We start from the raw sequence: 20,967 nt of genomic DNA on the forward strand, positions 1-20,967 counted from the left end.
TAATATTAAAGATGGTTTTATTTATTATTAATAAGGAGCTGGGTTGGGGTGTCAGGAGTCAATCAATTATAGATAGATAGATAGATAGATAGATAGATAGATAGATAGATAGATAGATAGATAGATAGATAGATAGATAGATAGATANTAAGTTACCTCTCTTTCAGAAACGGGCTTGACTTACTCTGCTTTCTCAGGTTTAACTTACCTCCCTTTCTGAAACAGAAAACCCAGAGTTTCCCTCATTTCAGCCTTAACAAACTCAGAGTTTTCACTTAACCTCCTTTCTGAAACAGGCCCCAGGCATCTTTGCTGAGCATTTACCAATTATACCGACTATTTTGTGGAGAAAACACGTTTTCAGCACTTATTGATCCTATATTGTTATATTCATGAATTCCACAAAGAATCGTAGATTCAACACATAAAGAAAATCTTGATTAATATTAACATTAGGACATTAAACCAGATGCAGAGAAATTATGGGGTTTATGTTCGCTATGTGTTCATGTAGGATTTGTGTGGATGAATGGATGGGTGGTGCTTTATATAACAAAGACATACATTAAGAAAAAAAATAAAAAATCTTCATATAAGAAATAAAAAGTAACCATCCAATAAAAAGACAGTTTAAACATAGTTTGTCAGTCCCTCGAGAGTACTGGTGTGTTTTTGGTGCCAAAAACACAAAGAAATACCAACATTTCCACTAGAGGGCGATGTTTGTTTGTTTTTTTTGCATTGATGTTTTGCAGAACTTTTTAATTAGCATTGAATGTATCTAAACTTCAATTAACTGTCTGAAACTATTTAAGTTACAAATGTTTATACTCAATCCCCTAAACAAATGACAACATGATGCAATAGAGACTAAACTTATTCCAACTGTAAGTGTGGGTGTGGGAATAATTCAGGGAGGAATTTCTTCTTTGTCTTGAAATGAGCTGCTGACTCTTTTTTTCCACTTATTTCTATTTATTGTCAATAAAACTATGTTTCTGAGTAAATGTAACGTTTGTTCTCATTTAAAGTCCTTCAGATCATGTCCAGCAGCTGCTCTGCTCTATAAGTTTCATCTGTTTCTGCTTCAGTTTATTTCTCCGTTTATGAAGAAGCGAAAGTGAAAGAAAACTGTCGCTGAACTCCTCCCCCCTCCTCCCCCTGTTTCTGTTTTTCTCCTGTCAGTGTCAGAGCGGCTTCAGACCTGAACCATGGAGGACTCTGAGTGTCTGCCTCTGACCGTAGAGGGGAACTGGAGCTCAGTTCAGAGTAAAACGGTGAAAAACAAACTACTGCTTTACTTCCAGAGCAAGAAGAAGTCCGGAGGAGGAGAGTGCCGGGTGGAGGTGGAGGAGGAGGCGCCCAGAGCCTCCGTCTTCTTCCGATCAGAGGAGGGTGAGTTTCTGCGGCCCAAAGCTCCTCTTTCTGTTTACTAAGAAGTTCATGTGAGACAAAGATGACGCTCAGTTTATCTTTCTGACTTCAAAACATCTAAAACATTCCTACAAAAATCCACTTCTTCCTGTTTAAACCAATTCTGACAATAATCATCCTTATTAAAGTTAGACTAAACTTTATTTATCCCCTGGGATTACTCCTGCAGGGGGATTCTAGTTCCAGCAGCTTATATAGAATAAAAAGAGTTAAAGCAAGATGTTATTAAAGATCAAAATATGACAGAAAATGTAAAAACTACATATTCTGGTTAATAAACAATCTTCAGATGTCAGCTGAGGTCCCAGCATGCAGCTCAGTTCCTTCCTGTAGAATTAGTCACATGGCTCCAGCAGTCTGCTGATCTAATGTCTCCACAGCTTCTTTGTCCCCAAACTGACCTCAGGTCCCTCTGAGTTCAAAGGTCAGCCTGCAGGGAGGATGCTGGTGACTAGGTATATCAGGTTAGAGTCATTATACAGCAGCTGGTTTAATATTAGCCTAGATGGAACAGGTGAGTCAGCGCAGGTGAAACAACAACCTGCAGGAGGAAATAATGCAGTGCTGATTTAATCCACTGACTGAACATGGTTCATTGACTTCCTAAAACTTGTTGCATTAGGCTGTTGGTGCAAGTTATTGATGTTAGTGATGTTTAGTAATGGAGTCTGTTCAGATCTGATCAGACCAGTGATGGAGACAGAAACAACCTGACATAATTAGAAAGGAGATATATTTTATTGTCCCACAGAAGGGAAACTCGTGTGTATCTGCAGTGAAAGTCCTTCCTGTGGTTCTGATCTCTGTATTGTGGTAAAACATTGGACTAGTGGCCAGTGCACCTGCTGGTTAACACAAAGCATCTGAGCCAATCAGAAGGTAGCGACTATCATCCCTCAGAAAACATCTCTGAAAGCCCAGCATGGGGAACGTTTAGGCTGAGGAGCTACAGCAGCAGAACACCTAAGATCAGGAAAAATTAGGCATCAAGGCAAGGCACATTTATTTGTAGAGCACAATTCAGTACAAAGACAATGCAAAATTCTTTACATGATTAAAATTTAGGAAACCACAAGATCCCTGATCTTGACACAGTGTAACAGCCAAAAATGCAGAAACAAAAACGAATATTAAAAACAGTTGGACTAAAGAAAATAAAAAGTTGAACTAATGATGTTTTAGTTGAACTGTTTAACTAGAACAGTGGAAGGCAATCCTAAACAAATGTGTTTTTAGTCATGAATTAAAGGAACTCAGGCTTTCTGCACTTTTACAGTTTTCTGGAAGTTTGTTCCAGATAAGTGGAGCAGAAGAACTAAATGCTGCTTCTCCATGTTTAGTTCTGGTTCTAGGTCTGCAGAGCAGGCTGGAGCCAGAAGACCTGAGTGGTCTGGAGGGTTGATACACTGATAGCATCAGTTAACTGTGTCTCACCAGAACTGTTGGACAAACTTTGATTAAATTAAAAGTTGGTGTTTCTAAAAGCTGCAGGATTTAGATGATCAGGTCAGAACCCGACATGACATGAGCTCATGGATCCATCCTGCCTCCTATGGTGGTGATATCATGGTGTTCCTCTGGTACAGCGGTTCCCAAACATTTTTCTCTGAGTGCCACCTCTACCTTATGAATGATGTTAAACTTAAAACGCAATACAATAGTTAAAAATATTGCGATATATGCCTGTTTTGATACAGAAATACTTTGCGATGTTTATGTTTTTAGTTCCATAGTGCAAACAGATTATTTTTAAAGTATATAAATAAAATCTTTACCATTCAAAGCCGTACTTGCAATAAAACATGATGACTGTTGATAGATGAACCAACCGGGTCAGGCTCAGGGTAGAGGGGGTTCCAGGAACAGATCCAGCAGAACTGAGATATTAATGAGGTTTCTTTAATAAAATCTGCTATCAGGGCTGTAGTTTTCAGCTCCCCTGTCTTAATGCTGCAGGGTTTATGTCTTCCTTCATTTATATGTGCAAATAAGGAGGTAAATGTATTTTTAAAAAGTGTTTCTGTGGCCGTTATGCTTATAAAAGTCAGAGCATAATTCCATTGTAGTTCTTAAAGTTTCAGCATAACCAGCGTTTGTGCTGAATGGGTGGGAGAGGAAGTACAGACTTTGGTCTAAGAGCCGTTAAGCTCATTAAAAATGAGTGTATCAGCATAAAATTGACTTTTTTTTACCCTTTTTTTCAACCCATTATGACATAAAGGATTAGGGCAGTTCTGAATGTTCGAGGCGTCCAATCATGTAAAATACCGTATTACATGTTCATAACTTTGTTGTTTTTATTTTAACATGATGTTTTTGTTCCATTGTTTTCCAGTCAGAGAGAGAGTCCTTGCAAGGAAACATCATGAGATCATCATAGACAACAAGCCTCTGACGTTACAGCTGAGCTCTGAACCTTCACAGGTAAAACATCTGCTGCTCATAGCAAACAGGAAGGCCTCCATGAAGACCTCCAACAAATAATGTCCTAGATTTTTTTTTTAAACACAGTCCTCTTCCTGTTTTTATCTTCAGATTTTTTCCTTAAAGTTTGGGGAAAAAAAGTTTTATTAAAAACTTAATGAGTAGATTTGAAAAAGCTGATCTCAGGATCACTGTAGCTCCAGAGAACCACATGCAGATCCTGTTAACCTCCAGCTTGAGCAGCATGAAGAGACAGCATCACTTTCTGTCCTGTAGGCCAACTTGAACAAGCCTCAGAGATTAGATTTTAGTTTTTTTTTCACAAACTGGTTTGGTGTAGCAGGCAGTAAAACATTATCTGTTCATGAGCTTCATCTCTTTACTGCTAAACATGTCCAGATAAAGATGGAACCACACAGCCCTGATGTACAAATATAAAGGGTTTATATGTTGCTTATGTTATTGTTTAAAGTGCCAGCTCTGTAATGTTTAACAAAAACACCCAGATGTGATAAATTCAGGGTTTCTTATCTGCAGAATCAGATTCAGAAAAAGCTTTATTAACAAGTAGAGTTTACGAGGACTATGTTGTGGGGATGAGATGAAACACAATAAAAAACATACAGCAGACTTAAATACTTTCTAAATATCTTATTTGAAATGGTAAATGCCCTGTACTTATATAGCACCTTTATTCAAGTCAGGAGACTTGACCAAAGCGCTTTACACTACATTCATTCACCCATTCACTCACACACTGATGGTGGCAAGCTACATTGTAGCCACAGCTGCCCTGGGGCTCACTGACAGAAGCGGGGCTGCCGTACACTGGCGCCACCGGGCCCTCTGACCACCATCAGTAGACAATGCAGGTGAAGTGTTTTGCCCAAGGACACAACAACACTGAAACTTGAACCGTCAATCCTTCGAGTTCAGGGCAAACTCCTACATCCAACGCCACTGTCGCCCCAATAAACAGATGCAGGTTGTAAAGTGATTTTATGAAGATAAAGGATAATAGTACAAGTTTTGCAGAGGAAGAGCAAAATGGCGATTATTAAAAATATACAACAGCAGAATGAAATTAGATTACAGAGTGTCCACATGTGCTGAGATGTGTTTATTATTTTATGAATGTTATTTATTTCTTTATGGAATATTGTCAGTGGGGGGTGGGGGATCATGTTTATGAGGCTAAATGCAGATGGGAAGAAGCTGTTGTCTTGTGGTCCAGCAGGTTTTGGTCCTGATGGAGCACAGATTCCATCCAGAGGGGAGAGCCTATTAATAAACCGGTGGTTTCCAGGGTGGGAGGGTTCAGCTGCAGTATGTGACGCTAACCTTTAGTACCTGGTGGCGAAACAGTTCTTAAAGAGAAGAAAGGTTGCAGCCAATCACTCCCTCTGAAGCCTGTCCTTTTATCCCTTAACCAAAGTGGTTCAAAAAACTTTACTTCCTTATTTGTAAGGTTTTCTGCATTTCAGAGAGTGAGTTATAATATTTTCTCAATAAAAGTCCAACAGAGAAAATTGAGGCAAAAAAAGGGACAGGAATGGATTTTAATGTCAAATATATATAAAATAGCCAGCTGCAGATTATTCATGGATCCGGTTCAGCTTCTCAGCAAGACCAAAGCTAAATAACTATACCAGCAAATGGTTTTGGCTCAAGGAAAATCTAGAAATCTCTGTCATCTAATCTGTAGGATTTTTAACCCTGTGACGCTTAGGATTAAAAGAAGCATTTTCTGCCTTTATTTAAAGGTTTAAACGTTTTCTTTGTTCATTTTGAGCTGAAGTGTCCTCAGTTTTTCCGACCTGCTGGCAATCAGAGGAACTCCTCTGTTTAAAATGGTGTACAGGATCTTTGTTGTCCTTCTGCACATTAGCAGTAAATGATTAAGAGTCAGCTGCTGCACCGACCTGTTGGGTTGGAGCCACACCCAGAGAGAAGCAGAGCAAAGTCCAAACTGCTCCTGCAGGCGGGAGCAGTTATAATGACTCTAACCAGGAAGTTTTTCCACATTAAGGTTAAAGAAAAACATTTTTAAATGAAATTTCTGAGAAAGTTTGGGAGGGAAACACTGAGAGCGGCTGCAGATTCTAACAATGTCTTCAAAAAGAAAAGAAAAATCTTAAAATTAGAAAAGGATTTTCCAGGGTCCAAACTTGTTAGTTTTTATTACATATTATTAAACTCATTAAACACTTTATAAGGAATTAGTTGTTGAAAGAATGATATATAGATTTGATTTGATCGTGATTATATTAGAATAATGTTTTTTATTCATATCCTGAATCTTTCAGGCCTTAAAACGAAGCCTGAACTCTGAAGCTTTTCTCAGTATCTTAACATCTAGAGCCGCACCTCTAATGAACAAACCTATAAACATACAGAATTTATTACAGGTTTATTCAATGATCAGATGCACTATAAAATATTTTCACAGTCCCTTCATTTTAGATGTTGTTAAATCTTCTCTGTCTGATTTCTCCTCAGACTCCAGCGGACAACAAGGACGATGGTTCAGGTAAAAACTTCTCTAATTAGGTTACATATTGTGATTATCTGACCGTCCTGCCACAGGATGCTGGGTTTGACCCGGTTCTATTGATGCTCCAACTCTATTCATTCTGTTTTTAATCAATTTGGCCTTTTTCTATCATGGAAAGCAGAGGGAAATAAAACAGCAACAGTTTTTATAAAATAGTTCTAAAACACTCAGACTGATTTGATTTTGTTCCTTTCGTTCTTTTATTCTTTAATTGGTTTAATATTAGTTAGAGGTAAAAAAAAAAAAAAAATAATAATAATTCTGTAAAATAAACCAGGCTATGTTGAGGTGAAACAAGAAATATCCAAATCTTGATTCGAGTCTTTGGTTGTTAAATAAACTGTTGATTTATTTGATGTGTCAGTGAAGATAGAGTTTATTTTATCAGATTATTACTACAGATTAAGAAAAACCTTAATACCCAATTAGTGTTTAAAGCTCCACAGTAATTTGCTGTGATGATCAGGAGCTACACACAGATAATCACAGAGACGATATGATTACAAAGATGTTATGTGGAATAAACAAATGCAAATTGTATAGCAGTAAGGGACGGATGATATGGTCAATACTTATATCGCTGCATATTTCTTTATTCAGTTGATACAACATAAATTAGATATAAACAAAATATTTTACGCGATTATAATAATAATAACGAGAATAGAGAAAAAGGTGTTTTATTTATGCCATCCTGCATTGTTTTCTTACCCCTGGTTGTGGCAGCAGTGTACAGTAACATTCCTGATCTGTAGACGGTTCATTTTGAGCTCTAATTTGTCTTAATTTTAATTTCTAAACTAAAATATTTCTCCATGCAGATTCTAAGGACCAAAGATCTGAGCCTACAGCTGAAGAAGGAGCTTCTGGAACAAACCAGAGAGGTAAAAATCATCTTTAAAGAGTAATTATACCTCTGTGTGCTGAGATTATACCAGCATAGTCAGTGTTTCCTCTTTATTGCCTCCTGGACAAAGATTTAAGAATAATGGCAAAAATAAACAACTAATCAGTTTAGGGATTAAATGAAAAACAATCCAATCCACTTCAATTTATATAGCACATTGTACATAACAAATAATAAACAACAACACAACAATACATAAACAGAGTACAACAATAAATAAACTAAAGAGGACCACACAACTACACGTTGTTAAAGGCTAAAGAGTAAAAGTGGGTCTTAAGACGAGACTTAAAACACTCCATAGTAGAGGCAGTCCGTATATGGAGGGGCAAAGTATTCCAAAGTCTGGGACCAGCTACAGAAAAGGCTCTGTCCCCTCTGGTTTTAAGCCTCGTCTTAGGCTCTATTAACTGAAGATGGCCCTCAGACCTCAGAGCACATGCCAGAGAATAAATCTGGAGGAGGTAAAATCTTTAAATCAATTCTAAAATGAACAGGGAGCCAGTGCAAAGACGCAACAACTGGTGTAATGTGTTGATGTTTTCTGGTCCCTGTCAAAAGGCGAGCCGCTGCATTTTGGACCAACTGCAGACGCGAGAGAGCTCAGTGGTTAACGCCTGAATAAAGTGCATTGCAGTAGTCCAGATGGCTAGAAATAAAAGAGTGTAAAACCTGCTCAAAGAGGTTAAAAGATAAAAATGGTTTTACCTTAGATAAAAGACGCAGATTATAAAAACCCGATTTTTAAACGCTATTTATTTGTTCGTTCAGTTTAAAATCGCTGTCTATGGTGACAACAAGGCTGGTTACTTTGGAACGCACAAAATGCTTGAAAGGTCCAAAGTCAGAGATGCTACTTCGAAACGCCATCACCTCTGTGTTGCTCTCATTAAGCTTCAGAAAGTTTTTTGACAGCCAAGCCTTGACATCACCCAGACAGTCAAGAAGGGGTCTCAGGAGGCAGTGGCTGTTTTTAGCAATTGGCAAATAAAGTTGACAGTCATCAGCATAGAAATGCTACGCTATAACATGTTTGATAAAATAATCTCTTTGAGAGGAAGGAGGTAAAGTGCAAACAATAAAGGTCCCAGGATAGAACCCTGAGGGACTCCACAATAAAGGGGGGCAGACGATGACGTGCAGTCCCCCAACCTGACAGAGAAAGACCTCTCTGACAGGTAGGACCTAAACCTTTGCAGAGCTGTCCCCCTGACACCCACCCAGTCCCTCAGTCGGCCTAAAAGAACTGTGTGGTCAACTGTGTTAAAAGCAGCAGTTAGATCAAAAAGCACTAAAATGGCTCAACAACTAAATAAATCCTCATTAGTTGAACAAAAGCAAATTAGTTCTCTGGAAATTTGAAAGTCAAGCCTTTTTTTATTGTTAATATATAGCTGAAACAAAAAAAAAACACATTTATGCTAAATCTACTTACGGTAAAATGTAGAAATGAAGAATACTGGTAAAGAACGCTGCAGCAAGACTTTTAACAGAAATGTGGATCTCTTATTCTTCTGACCCAGTTCTTCAGTACCTGGTCCAGAATCTTCTGATGTTTTATAAGACCCGTTTTAAACAGGTCTGCCCTTCAGGCTCTGACCCGTCCCTCTTTCTCTTAAAAAGCAGCTTAAGACACTTTTATCCAGACAAGCTTTTAGTTTTCAGTAGTTGTTTCTATTCTCTTTGTTTTATATTAAGTCTATATTTGTACATATTTTACTTGCACTCCATGAAAAACTTTTTTTTTTCTGTGAAAAGTGTTATATAAATGAAGTTTATTTACTAATACTTGATTAAAAGAAATGTTTTTGTTTTTCCTGTTAGATTGTGAGTCGGATTCGAGCTCTGTTGCGGTTTTGGAGAACGTCTCAGAGAGCATGTCTCAAGATTTGCTACAGATGTTGGTGGAGACCATCTGTGGAGTGGAGGAGAATGACTACAGTCTGGAGATCATCTGGGAATCCAACACAGCTGTGGTGACCTTCAACAGTCCTTCAGGTAACAAACAGATAGAAGAAGAGAACTAAACTGGTTCCACCTTAAAAATCAATCTAAATAGTGAATTATCTGACAAGCTGGTTCATAAAAAAAATAAAACATAAAAAAGGTTGAGGCTGAGGCCACTGTGGGATGAAGCTATGTGTCTGCATCACTCTGCTGTTCATACATGGAATGGCTTTTATGGTAGAAAGTTATTTGTTGTTATAATATGAGAGGTAATATGTTGCCTTCAAAACTTCACCTTTCCTGGAGATCTGCAAGCATTTAGCACCTGAAAAATAAAAAAACACTTTCCTTCAGCTTTTATTGTTTTTATCTGTTGGTGTTTAGTTTTAAAGGTAGGGAGATAAAATGACTTTCCATTCCTTTGAAAGACACAGTTTTATCTTGCTTTTAGAGATGCATTGCTGCAATTTTTCCAATCCAGTGTGATACCTTTACCGGAGCATATTGGTCGATATCCAATTCCAAAACTACTGCTGAATGAACAAACAGTAACAATTACTATGTCAGTAAAGGCATCATGTTTGACATAGACATTGTTTATAAAAAGGAAACAAAATAACACTGATATAAATTATCCTTAGCTGCTGTTTGATGATATAACCAGCGCTGAAACTATAAAACTGAAGTGACTAGATCGCTGTAACTGTATTATAGAATGTATTGATAAAAAATAATAGAATAGAATAAAAAATCACTTTATTGTCAGGAGAATTTCTGCTCTTTACAGCAGCAAAAAGATGGGGAAATTCTAATTAGTCCATACTGGACCCGATGTGCATTCCCAGTATCAGATTGGTGCATCTTTACTTGCTTTAAGACAGATTTTAAGGATTTTAGGAGTTTTTTACATGATATAAAATGCCCCTGAGGGCCTCTCAATCCAGATAGTTAACTGAGAAACTGCTTAAGGGAAATGATGGAGAACAAATTAAGAAATAATGGATAAAAAGTTAGATCATTTTTTAAAACTGTTTGTTGTTTAGCTGCTGTTTAGCTGCTACAGAGGACTGAGATGTGAATCAGGAAGGGCCTCCATGATAAAAACTGCTAAAACGGTGTGAAAGTTGTAGAGGCCTGCTGAGGCCACCTCTGCTAAAAGGAAACGCATTTTTATTATTTCCTACTGTCTCAGTCCTTAGACAGTAAACTGAGCATTTTTTTTTCAGATGTGGAAAAGTTCATCTCTTCGAGTCAGACCAGCTCAAAGATGAAGAAGAATGGATTGAAAGCTCGGCCACTAGGGGCAGCAAAGAGCATCAGAATGGAGAGGATTCCTTCAAATGTGCTCAAAGGTACGCTCACTCATCCACATGCTATAGCTTAAGTGCTTCAGGGGGGGTTTGTTAGTTCTCTTTTAAAAAATGTGATTTAAATAAATATATGTGTTGCAAATTTATAGTTTCTGCATTTTATCTATTCTGACATTGCCGTTTTTAAATCAATTCTTTTTCAATCATATCTATTTATTTTTGCCCCAATTCACAACACATGTCAGCTCAATGTATTTTACTGAGATAATTTAATCAGACTGTTGTCTGCATATTTATTTTTTTATTTTTTATGTTTGTGGGGGTTTTTATAAATCCCAGTTCATGATAAAGGTCCATAAATCTGTGTATATTACAAAGTATTGTATCTGAATAAGTACATTACATTCGACTTTGGGGCCAAATAAAGAAGAGCAGATTCAGATGATGTTTAAATTTCAAACTGCAGAGTCATGACCAGGAGCACCTTCCAAGTTATTTTTATTTTTTTTATCAAGAGCATGCACCTTGCAGAACATATTTTACCAGCATTTATACAGTATTTTACCTATTTTACGTAAGATACTGTAAACCATGTATATCTTATGGACCAGCAATCAATTTTGAAATGAAAAAGCTTATTTCTAATCTCACTTTTTTCAGTCTTTTACCATAGAAAATTATTTATCTAGTTAAGAAAGTGAGTTTTTTTTTTTACTGATAATGAATATTATTATTTAGAAATCTGACCTCAATGATTTTTGTTGGATTCCTCCTAATTCTGTTGCAGACATGATTGAACTTTGGTTTGAGAAGAACTGGGAGCTACCACAGGATGTCGTCATGATACCAGAGGAGCAGGCGGCCATTGTTACTTTTAAAGACCCCAAAGGTTTGTTCTTACTTAGAATGCTTCTTCATCGAAGTTATAAGTTTCAAACTGCTGAATCTGTGGACAATCCTCTGGCTAACCATGCAATGACCCGTTAGAGGGGATTTTTCACATCAATCAGTCCAAGTGAAAAATCAACTCCACTCTTTTTCTTGGTCTACCCAACCATGTTTTACTCTAAAAGGCTTTCTCAATCTAGCTTTAGCATGCAGTGGAGAAGAAAAGCTATTTTCCTAGTGGTGGCTGAGCCAGGACCAATGTATTCTCAGGGCTGACCCTGAAACATGTTCAGACAGTAATCATGATTTAATGACAGGACAATGAAACAATACAACATCGAACACTTTGTTTGACACGTGTATTTTCAAATCACCAAAGACAGACATAGTTCATTCAGTAAAATATACTGTACATGAATGCAGTCTAAATGAATAATTTATGGCCCTGCATAAGATATACTTTAAATGGGTTGAGTTGTCATTCAAAGATGTCTTGCTTTCCCTTCTCTACCATAATAGAACAAAGCTAGGTCTGAACAGAGCACATATTATTATTATATTTGTCATCTTTAGTGTTGGTATATTGATGGGAATAACTGGATTTTTTTTATCAGATTATGGTTAATAGAATTTCAATTAAAATGTCATATTTGGACATTCCGTTTGAGGGTATCATTGCTACCACTCTGTTTTAGAGGGGGACTGCTTATTCCAGAGGTAGTGAATTACATCCACATGGTAAAAAACCTATCAACTGGTTGAGGTGCTCACAGGGGTCGCCACTGATTAGCTAGGGTGGTTCCCAGCTCTGCCTCTGCTAGAAGAATTACGTTAAATGTCTCCCTTGTCCTTCTTGTGTTATGAAGTTTCTGTTGTAACAATGAAAAGCAAACAGAGAAAGCAGCAATCATATGATCTCAAGGCATGGATGCTGAATGCACTAATAATGGACATATTGCCCCATGGCGATACTAACACCTGCCATAAATATCCAACAGTCAATGTATTGGTGTATCTCGAGATAGTAGAGTCATTGAGTTGCTAAGGTTAAGTTTTTCTCAATTGTTCCTTATTCTGTTAAAAATTCTGTTGAAAAATGCTTTACAGGTCATTCGATGTGCCATTCAACTGTCTGTCTGTGTTCTTTATGTCTTTCAGTTGTGAAGAGCATTTGTGTCAAAGAAGACCATGACATGCGTTCCATTTCCGTCAAGTTGTATCCCTACTATGATGAATTGGGAACAGCTCTGTATGGCAAAGAGCGGCCTGCATGGAAGATGCCAGACCCCATCATCGAGAAGGTTCAACCCCAGATCTGGAAGTTCCTCCAAATGAAGAAAATGCTGCAAAGCATCAATGATCAAATGCGTCCACATTTTTGTAGCGTAGATTTGGAACGCCCAGATGTGAAACTCAGTCCACTGTCATGTTTTCTGAGGCAGAAAGGTCTGACTGGTAACGACATAGATAACTGGGCCGGGTTGGCTCGGGCCGCCTTCTGCAAAGTCATGTCTGAGTACTCAGCCTTCGAATGTGACGTGAACGCAGAAGCGTGGAAAACTGCTGAAAGAGAAGTCTGTTCAATTGTAAAGGAAGATGCCTTGGTGGACTTTGATCCATCCAGAGAAGTGGTGACCATTGCCTGCAGAGCTGATGATATGAAGAAAATCCGAGCTCCTGTTGAGAACTTCGTCCTTAAGTTAATGAGTCAGATTGAAAGAGAGACCAAAAGTATAACTGAGAGTATGGACATTTCTCCTGCTTATTACTACATTCTAGTCCATGAGGGACTGCAGAAAGCTGCCTTGGACATTTCCAATGAGTTGAAGGTATCATACAATGAAGGCTCATGGAAGTTGTCCATTACAGGACTGACAGCAGAAGTGTACAAAACCAAGTCCTGGATCTTAGAGAAAAAATTTCAAATTAAACAGAAGCCTCTAAGTATTCCTCCAGGCCTTCTGGAATACCTCCGGACAGTGGATTCCATGGATATGTCAAAGAGAATGTTTACTTCGCTTGGCATTAGTGCTATCTATGACATTGACCAAACAGGTATTTTCTTACTAGGAAGCTCTGACAGAGCCCTGGCTGATGCTGAGAGTAAGATGAAGAAAGATTTATCTGTGCAGAATTTGGATGTAAGAGATCAGGAAGTTTTAAAGCGTAAGGATTGGATGGACCTGTGCAGAAACCTCTTAGACACCTACAACGTCTCCAATAAGAAAACTGTAATCATATGGATTGACCCAGAGAGAAGAGACAAAGTAACAGTCGTAGGTTTCACCATTCCAGTCAAAGAGGTCAGCCTCAGTTTGCGGAAATTCATTGATGACTACTCACACGTTCGCGAGATAGTTCGCGTTGAGTCCTGTGCTGTTGCTCAGTTCATAGAGAGGAAAAAAGAAGACATTTGGTCTAGAGTTGCCAAAGACTACAAGGTGTCCATAATGTTTGATCCAGAAAGACCAAAGATCACCATCAGTGGGGCTCATGTTCATGTCCAGACAGTTAGATCACACCTTATGGAGTTGTCAGGTTCTCTCTTTGCTGACACCTTAACTGTTGACAAACCTGGAGCCAAGAAGTATTTCCAGTCCCAAGGAAGCATTTTCCTGACTCCAGTAATGACAGAGTTCAGCTGTGTGGTGATGCTTCAGCCAGATGTTCAGGATGATGAAGAGGAGGAGGAATGGAGCTTTGTAGAAGAGACTGGCCTGGTAATCTACTGCAAAGTGAGAACAGCCAATGGGGTTCTTGTTTCTGTCAGTAGGGGAGATATCTGCAGCCTTAATTTTGACGCTGTTGTCAATGCAGCCAATGAGGATCTGCAGCACATTGGCGGTTTGGCTTTGGCCCTGCTGAAAGCTGCTGGACCGAAGCTGCAGACGATCAGTGATGACTATGTGGCTAAATATGGCAAAGTACGTCCAGGAGAGGCAATTGTAACAGAAGCATGCAATCTGCCCTGCAAGTACGTCATACATGCAGTTGGTCCTCGGTACTCTGAATTTGACAAGAACACAGCAATATTCCGTCTAAAGTCTGCAGTTAAAGAATGCCTGAAACAAGCAAAAAAGAATAACTGCTCCACCATAGCATTGCCAGCAATCAGCTCTGGTGTGTTTGGTTTCCCGGTGGAACTTTGCACTGAGACCATCGCCCAGGCTGTGCGTGAATACTGTAGCCATCCTTTGGGTCCAGGATCCATAACTGAGATTCACCTGGTGGACAACAATGACGCCACTGTTAGGGTGATGGCAGCAGCTGTCAACAAGGAGTTCATCGATCTTGGACCCACCATGACACTTCCACAGCAGGCGGGAGGGAGGATGGCAGGAGCTTCAGGGTGAGATTAATGAAAAGGCCAAATTTAACTCTTCTTGTATTGTTTTTAGATGCCGTTCATATTATATAAATAAGTTATTACAAAGATCATTAGAGATGGTTTGCATAGTGAGTGGAGAGCATGGTCCTAACGTAGAGCCCTGAGGAACTCCTTTTATTACAAGTACAAACAAACAAGGATGTTCGATAGTTGGATACTATACAGAGAAGGAGAGTTATGACTGCTACTGGACACTGAGTCCTGCTGTCATTGACAGAGCTAAACCTTTGTTGTTTGTAGGGTTGGACATCATTTGAATCTGAACGATTCCAATTCCTTGTCTTGATTCCGGTTCCTATCGATTCTTGATTGAGATTCTTTTAAGAAGAAGAAAAATAATGTTATGTAAGTTTTTTACTGAACATACGTATTTTTAAAACTGTTTTTGTATTTGATCCATTACAACTAAAACATAGTTTGACAAGAACACTGACTCCTAAGTAGATCAGTGCCAATTCATCTACAAGCCTGTAGCCTATTTTCCTGATTATACTTCGGGTCAGAAGTTCCTGCATCGTTCAGCGAATGTGATATCGAGGGCATCCATGTTAAGTGGGCCCACCTTACAAACAATTGAGGAGTTTTATTCAAGATGACCCTTTCATCTTCCCTGACACATAGCTCTGCTTTTCTGCACGAACGTCATTAATTTCTAGAGAGGGGTTAATTAATTTAACCACCTGAAGTGGACCTCAGCCTTACATTTTTTTTGTCCTTTTTTTGTTTTCAGAATTCTGCAATTCAATTAATGTGAAAAGATGAAAATCTGGTCTAGATTTTAAGTGCTTGAAATTTTTAGTTTCTTTGTTAAACTTACGACAATGAGCTTTAAATTTTGGATGAGTTTTTTGTACTTAGTTTTTAACTGTTATAAGGTTCCTATCTCACAGCGAAGAATGTAGTTTCTATGTCTGGATGAATGGCAGGGGCAGGTTTCTATTGTCCAAGTTGTTCAAGTTAATATTACATTTTTATTGTATATTTTATAGACATTTAACTGGCTAATTGGTTAATTATTTTATTAGATCCTAACCTTAAAACCTGAACTAAAACTTTTTTTTGTTGTTGATGTTGTGGGCTGTAAATCAAACGTGGTTCTGTTGAAAAGTGAAGATTAGTTGAACAATGTTGACTTTTGATGTTACCTATTTTTATACAGGAGCCCAATAAATAGTTATATGATTTGTGTCTGAAGTATTTAACCAAGAATAACCTTTGTTGTTAACATCCAGCGGACATCAGAGAGGAAAAGGGAGAGGTCAATGGTCTGGTAAAAGAAGAGGAGGAGAAGGAGATGGAGGAAGAGGAGGTGGAAGAGGAGGAGGAGGAAGGCGTGGAGGAAGAGGAGGAGGTAGAGAAGGAGGTGATCAAGGGAATTATCAGGCTAACTGGGGAGGTCATAACTCCAGAGAAGAGAACACATATGGAGACCGTGGAGGGTAAGATTTAGACTCTCTCTGAAATGTGTTGAAGGAATCCATGTGTTTAATTACAAAAAGTACAGAAACCTTGTGTGTAGTTATGTTGAAGATACTTTTGCGATGATTTTAGGCCAAGAGGGTTGGAGCAGATCACACCTGCTGGTCTGAAGATTGTTCTCTGCCAAGGAAACATCCAGGACCAAACTGTGAGTACTGTAGATCTAGGAACATATCTGTCCAGTGAAGATGGATAGATTTTTCTCTTCCAAAACCACATTATGAACTAATTGTTGAGCTGTTCAAATGTTCTGATCTTAAAAATGACCTGAAGATCTGAGCAGACTCTCTCCAAGGAGGAAACGAGGATAAAGACAGTCAGCAGGAGTTTTTCTCTAGGCCTTTTTAGCACTGTTTTTTTAATGTAATAACTAACAACAAATAGGTTAATCATCATCAAATAGGCATAATCCATGTCAGTGCAGATAGAGTCCGATCCTTCTGTTTGGCTGCAGATTTTTCCCTCAGAGAAAAGAACAAATCATTTTTCTCTGTTTTTAAACCAATTTTTTTTTTTAGATATTTTTCATATTTGTTTATTTATTATTATTGATTTATTTACTCTGAAGCATCAGAGACATCCAGGTCCCTCTCTCTGAAAGTGGGTCTAAACTCAGTGTTTTCCTGAGTCAAGTTACTCCATGAACCAACTCTATTCAATAACAGGATTTCTTGTATTTATCCTGAGTCTGTCTCACCTTAAAGCTTAGACCTGACATGAGGAGTGTGTTAGACATGTTGTGTCGTCTGCTGGACGGTCCTATAAAAACTGGAGAGAACATAGTTCACGTATTTAGATCTATTTTCATTTCTAAATTCATAAATAATCTCATGACACGATGAATCTGCTGTGATCTTGATCCACAGACCGACGTCATCGTAAACTCTGTGGCAGAGAACATGAACCTGAACCAGGGAGCTGTTGCCAAAGCCATCTCTGAGGCGGCAGGTGAAAACCTGCAGATGGCCATCCTCACTGAGGCCGGAGTTTCCACGCTGCAGTTCGGGGACGTGGTCATCACTGACGGATTCAACCTCCAGTGTCAGAAGGTCTTCCATGCTGTTTGCCCATTTTGGAGCAACGGGGCCAGGCAGGCAGAGAAGGTGAGAGGTGGATCTGTAGACACTGCTGTAGAACCAACTCTGACAGATTATTAAAAGATGGAGGCACTGAAAAAAGTCCACCTGCATGTTAGTCCATCTTACCTTCTGTCTGTCCTCTGCTTCTGCAGGAGTTAACAGACATCATCAGCTACTGTCTGGAGGAGGCAGAGAAGCAGAGGATGAAATCTCTTTCCTTCCCAGCACTTGGGACTGGAAACCTGAGCTTTCCCAAAGACGTGGTGTCCAAACTTCTGCTGAAGGAGATCCACTTGTTCAGTCGCAGCAGCTCACCTCGTTTCCTGAAGGAGGTGGTGATCGTGGTTCACCCCAGTGACCGTGAGACTGTTGCTGTAAGAAGATGTTTCTGTAGTTCAAGCAGTTTTAGGACAAACTATTACATAGACTGAGCTCATTGTGTTTTTCTAGTGTTTCACCAGAGAGTTTGGTGGTGAGACGACGCAAAGGAACGTCCAGCATGAAGCAGAGAGTTCAAACAGGAACAGATCTGCAGCTCAGCAGCAGCGTGGGCGATTTCAGCAGCCATCCTGTAAGAAATCCTTGAATTATTTCACCCTTTTAGTGTCTTTAGAGGGCATTGATCTTGAACTGTTAATGTATTGTATTAGAATATGTTTACAGTTTTTTTTGTATACCTGAACCCTGTTAGATTATAAAAGAATTAGGGCAACAACTAAAGATTTTTTTGCAAACTGAGCAAACTGTCCATTACTTTTTTGATTAAGCAATTATTATCTGATAGCCAAAGATTCTTTAAAGAAGACTTTATGAAATTGAACCAGGTAAAACTCATGATTTTTCCACTCATGAGTTCTGAAAAGGGAATTTTGATTGATTGATTTTCTATCTCATGCATTTATTTTGGGCTGTAGAGTAGAGGTAATCTGCATTATTATTTTTTTATTTCATCATTTTTTTCAGTTAGTAGTTTCTAAGAAAAGGTTTGATTTTCTTGCTTAAACTGTGTTTTTGCTACTTTCTCTAAGCCCTACTAATACAGTACCTTATTTTTTAATAATTGCAAATTACAGTGTATTTTTGGTCGTTAGAATATTACAGCTAAACATATATAATGTGGAATTAAAAAGAGTGAAGCTATTAATTTTCTCTGCCATAATCAGTGTAAACAATAATAGACTCTGAACATTGGTTATTGTTGTTTCTATTGTAATAAATTCACCAGATAAACATTTTTCCAGCCAATCCTCTGATGGCTATGATTTCTTTTTATAAGTAAGATATCTCAAAATGAGCATCTAGATTATTTTCAAACACCGGATTATGTTCCTTCCTGTTAATAACCTGGAATCCATGACTTGTTATTTTTATAAGTTTCTTCTGGGTTTCATCTGGAGAGTAGACAGTAAACATTAGTCTTAAATATTTTCAACAGATTTAGAAAAAGCATCTCACATTCAAAACACTCTGAGACATCGGTCCCATTTCAGATTTGGTCCCATATCTAACTCAAAATTAAATAGGTCAACAAAACAGGAAAGATTCTCTGATACTGTGCTAATTTAAAAGATGGGAAACATTTTAATTTCTATGCTCCCAAGATCTAAAACAAACCCCCCAAAAACCTGAGATGAACAGAAAATGTTGGTTCCTTTGAATCAATACTGCTTCTTACCAATAAAGCCCAAGAAGTGGAACTTTTTATTTGCTTAAAGTAACATTCAATATTTCTTTATCTAATTTGATTATATTAATTATTGTTTAAATTTATTTTACTGCCTCAAAAAGCTCTTTGGAATTACCTTTTTAATTTTATCAAACCATTCCTTGACTTGCATCTAAGTATTTAGGTTGTTTAGAGACCAGAAGTTGGCTCAGACCAATAAAATTTAGCTGTTTGATGCAACATTTATTTCCAACCAAAACAGAAAGTTTTTGTTCCATGTGTGTTTTCTGTGTCTCAGCATCAGCCTCCTTCAGCACTGTCTCGTCTCCTTCCCTCGGCGTCTACAAGATGCAGATGGGTCAACTCACCCTTGAGGTGTCCTCAGGAGACATTACCAAGGAGGCCTGTGATGTCATCGTCAACTCCTCCAATCAGAACTTCAACCTTCAAGCAGGTGATTGGTGTCTTTAACTTAATAAGGAAGTTTGTTCTTTGAGTTACTGGGTGCATTGATATGATTTGTGTTTAACCTGGATATCTGTTTAGATGATTAAATCGTAGAGAAAAAAACAACTTCAAACATTTCTGTTGGAAAACAATCCATGTTTCACCTTACAGGATCTGTTCTTTAAATGTAGTCATGATATGGAAGGCATGTCATGGTCCTTCACACTCTTCTCCCTGTTTTCTGTTCTTTAAACTCCATTTTTTAAAACAGAAGAATATATCTTCTCTGCTGAACTGAAAAGTAAAGATCTTTGCCTTTTTTTAAAACATTTTCTCATTTCAAACCTTATTGCCTTGTAGACTTGTTCACTTTACAATGCCATTAGTTTACTCTGAAACTGACAACTAGAGAATCTTACAGTGAAAGTTTTTTGCCTGACTTTTATGCCGTTAGATTGTTTTGAAATCAAGCAACATAAACAGAAACGTGGGATTAAAGTTGCTTCACTTTGATAATTTTTTCGTATTAAAATAATTCAAAAAGGGGACAGGAAGGGAAGATGCAGCTGGAAATACAAAAGCAGATAATTGATAAACAATAAACAATAGATAAATAAATTACCTTTATAACTGATGCACACTTTATTTCATAAGAACTGAGGAATTAGATCTTATATCGAGGGTTTTAGGAAATTTGGTTTCTTAAAAATGAACTGAATCAAGATGTTAAAGCGCTAAAGGTAGAAAAGGTTTATTGATAATGAGATGAAATTGGATTCTGGTTTCATTTCTGTTAAAATCTGTCTGCTCTTCATGTAGGTTTCAGGTTCCTAGATTCAATTAAAGCTTCTTACTTAATCTTCTTATCTTTATTATCCCAGCTCAGTCATTTAACGCCAACCTGTCACTGATAAACACAGAGGTTTGGACCTTGGACTTTCTTTTCCTGTTAGATCCTTCTGTAAGACCTCAGTTTCTTTTTCTCAGAAGTTCCAAAGAAACCTTTATTTCACACCAAATTTAATAAAACCCCAAAACTGCTCTGAAGTCATGGTTTAGTTGTTTAAGAGGGGATCATTTTAACCTAGTAATTCATGTTGAAAATCCTAAACTGTTGAAAATTATTCAATCCCGAACCAGGCAAAGCTCCAGCATCTCTAAAGAAAGGTGTTGATGGAAGCACCACAGCTGATATTTCTCTCCATAATGGAGTCACAGACAAACAGGAACAGACCAGATGAAGCTACTATGAGAAAAAGCAGAGAGAGCAGAACGTTCAACTCAGATTGGACTAATAAATTCTGCAGAAAGGGAGACTAGAGATAGAATGAAGCAGAATGATGAAAAAGGGGTCCCTATGTCCTCCAGCAGTCTAAGCCTATAGCAGCATAACTATAGAGATAGCTCAGGATAACATGAGCGACTCTAACTAAAAGCTTTATCA

General features: G+C 38.0%; 1 protein-coding gene across 1 annotated transcript in view; it reads left to right on the top strand.

Moving 5' to 3' along the window:
• Positions 1–1,184: 1,184 nt before the first annotated feature.
• Positions 1,185–20,967, top strand: part of parp14 (poly(ADP-ribose) polymerase family member 14) — a 26,553-nt gene continuing 6,770 nt past the window's right edge. Inside the window, exons 1-14 of the mRNA XM_015395084.1 lie at positions 1,185–1,395; positions 3,770–3,858; positions 6,358–6,388; positions 7,234–7,296; positions 9,144–9,317; positions 10,493–10,618; positions 11,364–11,465; positions 12,623–14,813; positions 16,085–16,291; positions 16,404–16,479; positions 17,198–17,434; positions 17,563–17,784; positions 17,861–17,981; positions 19,375–19,530. Of these exons, the coding sequence (XP_015250570.1) occupies positions 1,212–1,395; positions 3,770–3,858; positions 6,358–6,388; positions 7,234–7,296; positions 9,144–9,317; positions 10,493–10,618; positions 11,364–11,465; positions 12,623–14,813; positions 16,085–16,291; positions 16,404–16,479; positions 17,198–17,434; positions 17,563–17,784; positions 17,861–17,981; positions 19,375–19,530 (3,979 nt within the window). The 5' untranslated portion in view covers positions 1,185–1,211. The remainder of the gene's footprint in view (positions 1,396–3,769; positions 3,859–6,357; positions 6,389–7,233; positions 7,297–9,143; positions 9,318–10,492; positions 10,619–11,363; positions 11,466–12,622; positions 14,814–16,084; positions 16,292–16,403; positions 16,480–17,197; positions 17,435–17,562; positions 17,785–17,860; positions 17,982–19,374; positions 19,531–20,967) is intronic.

The sequence above is a fragment of the Cyprinodon variegatus genome, unplaced genomic scaffold, assembly GCF_000732505.1.
Source record: "Cyprinodon variegatus isolate N-32 unplaced genomic scaffold, C_variegatus-1.0 Scaffold725, whole genome shotgun sequence".
Classification (NCBI taxonomy): Eukaryota; Metazoa; Chordata; class Actinopteri; order Cyprinodontiformes; family Cyprinodontidae; genus Cyprinodon; species Cyprinodon variegatus.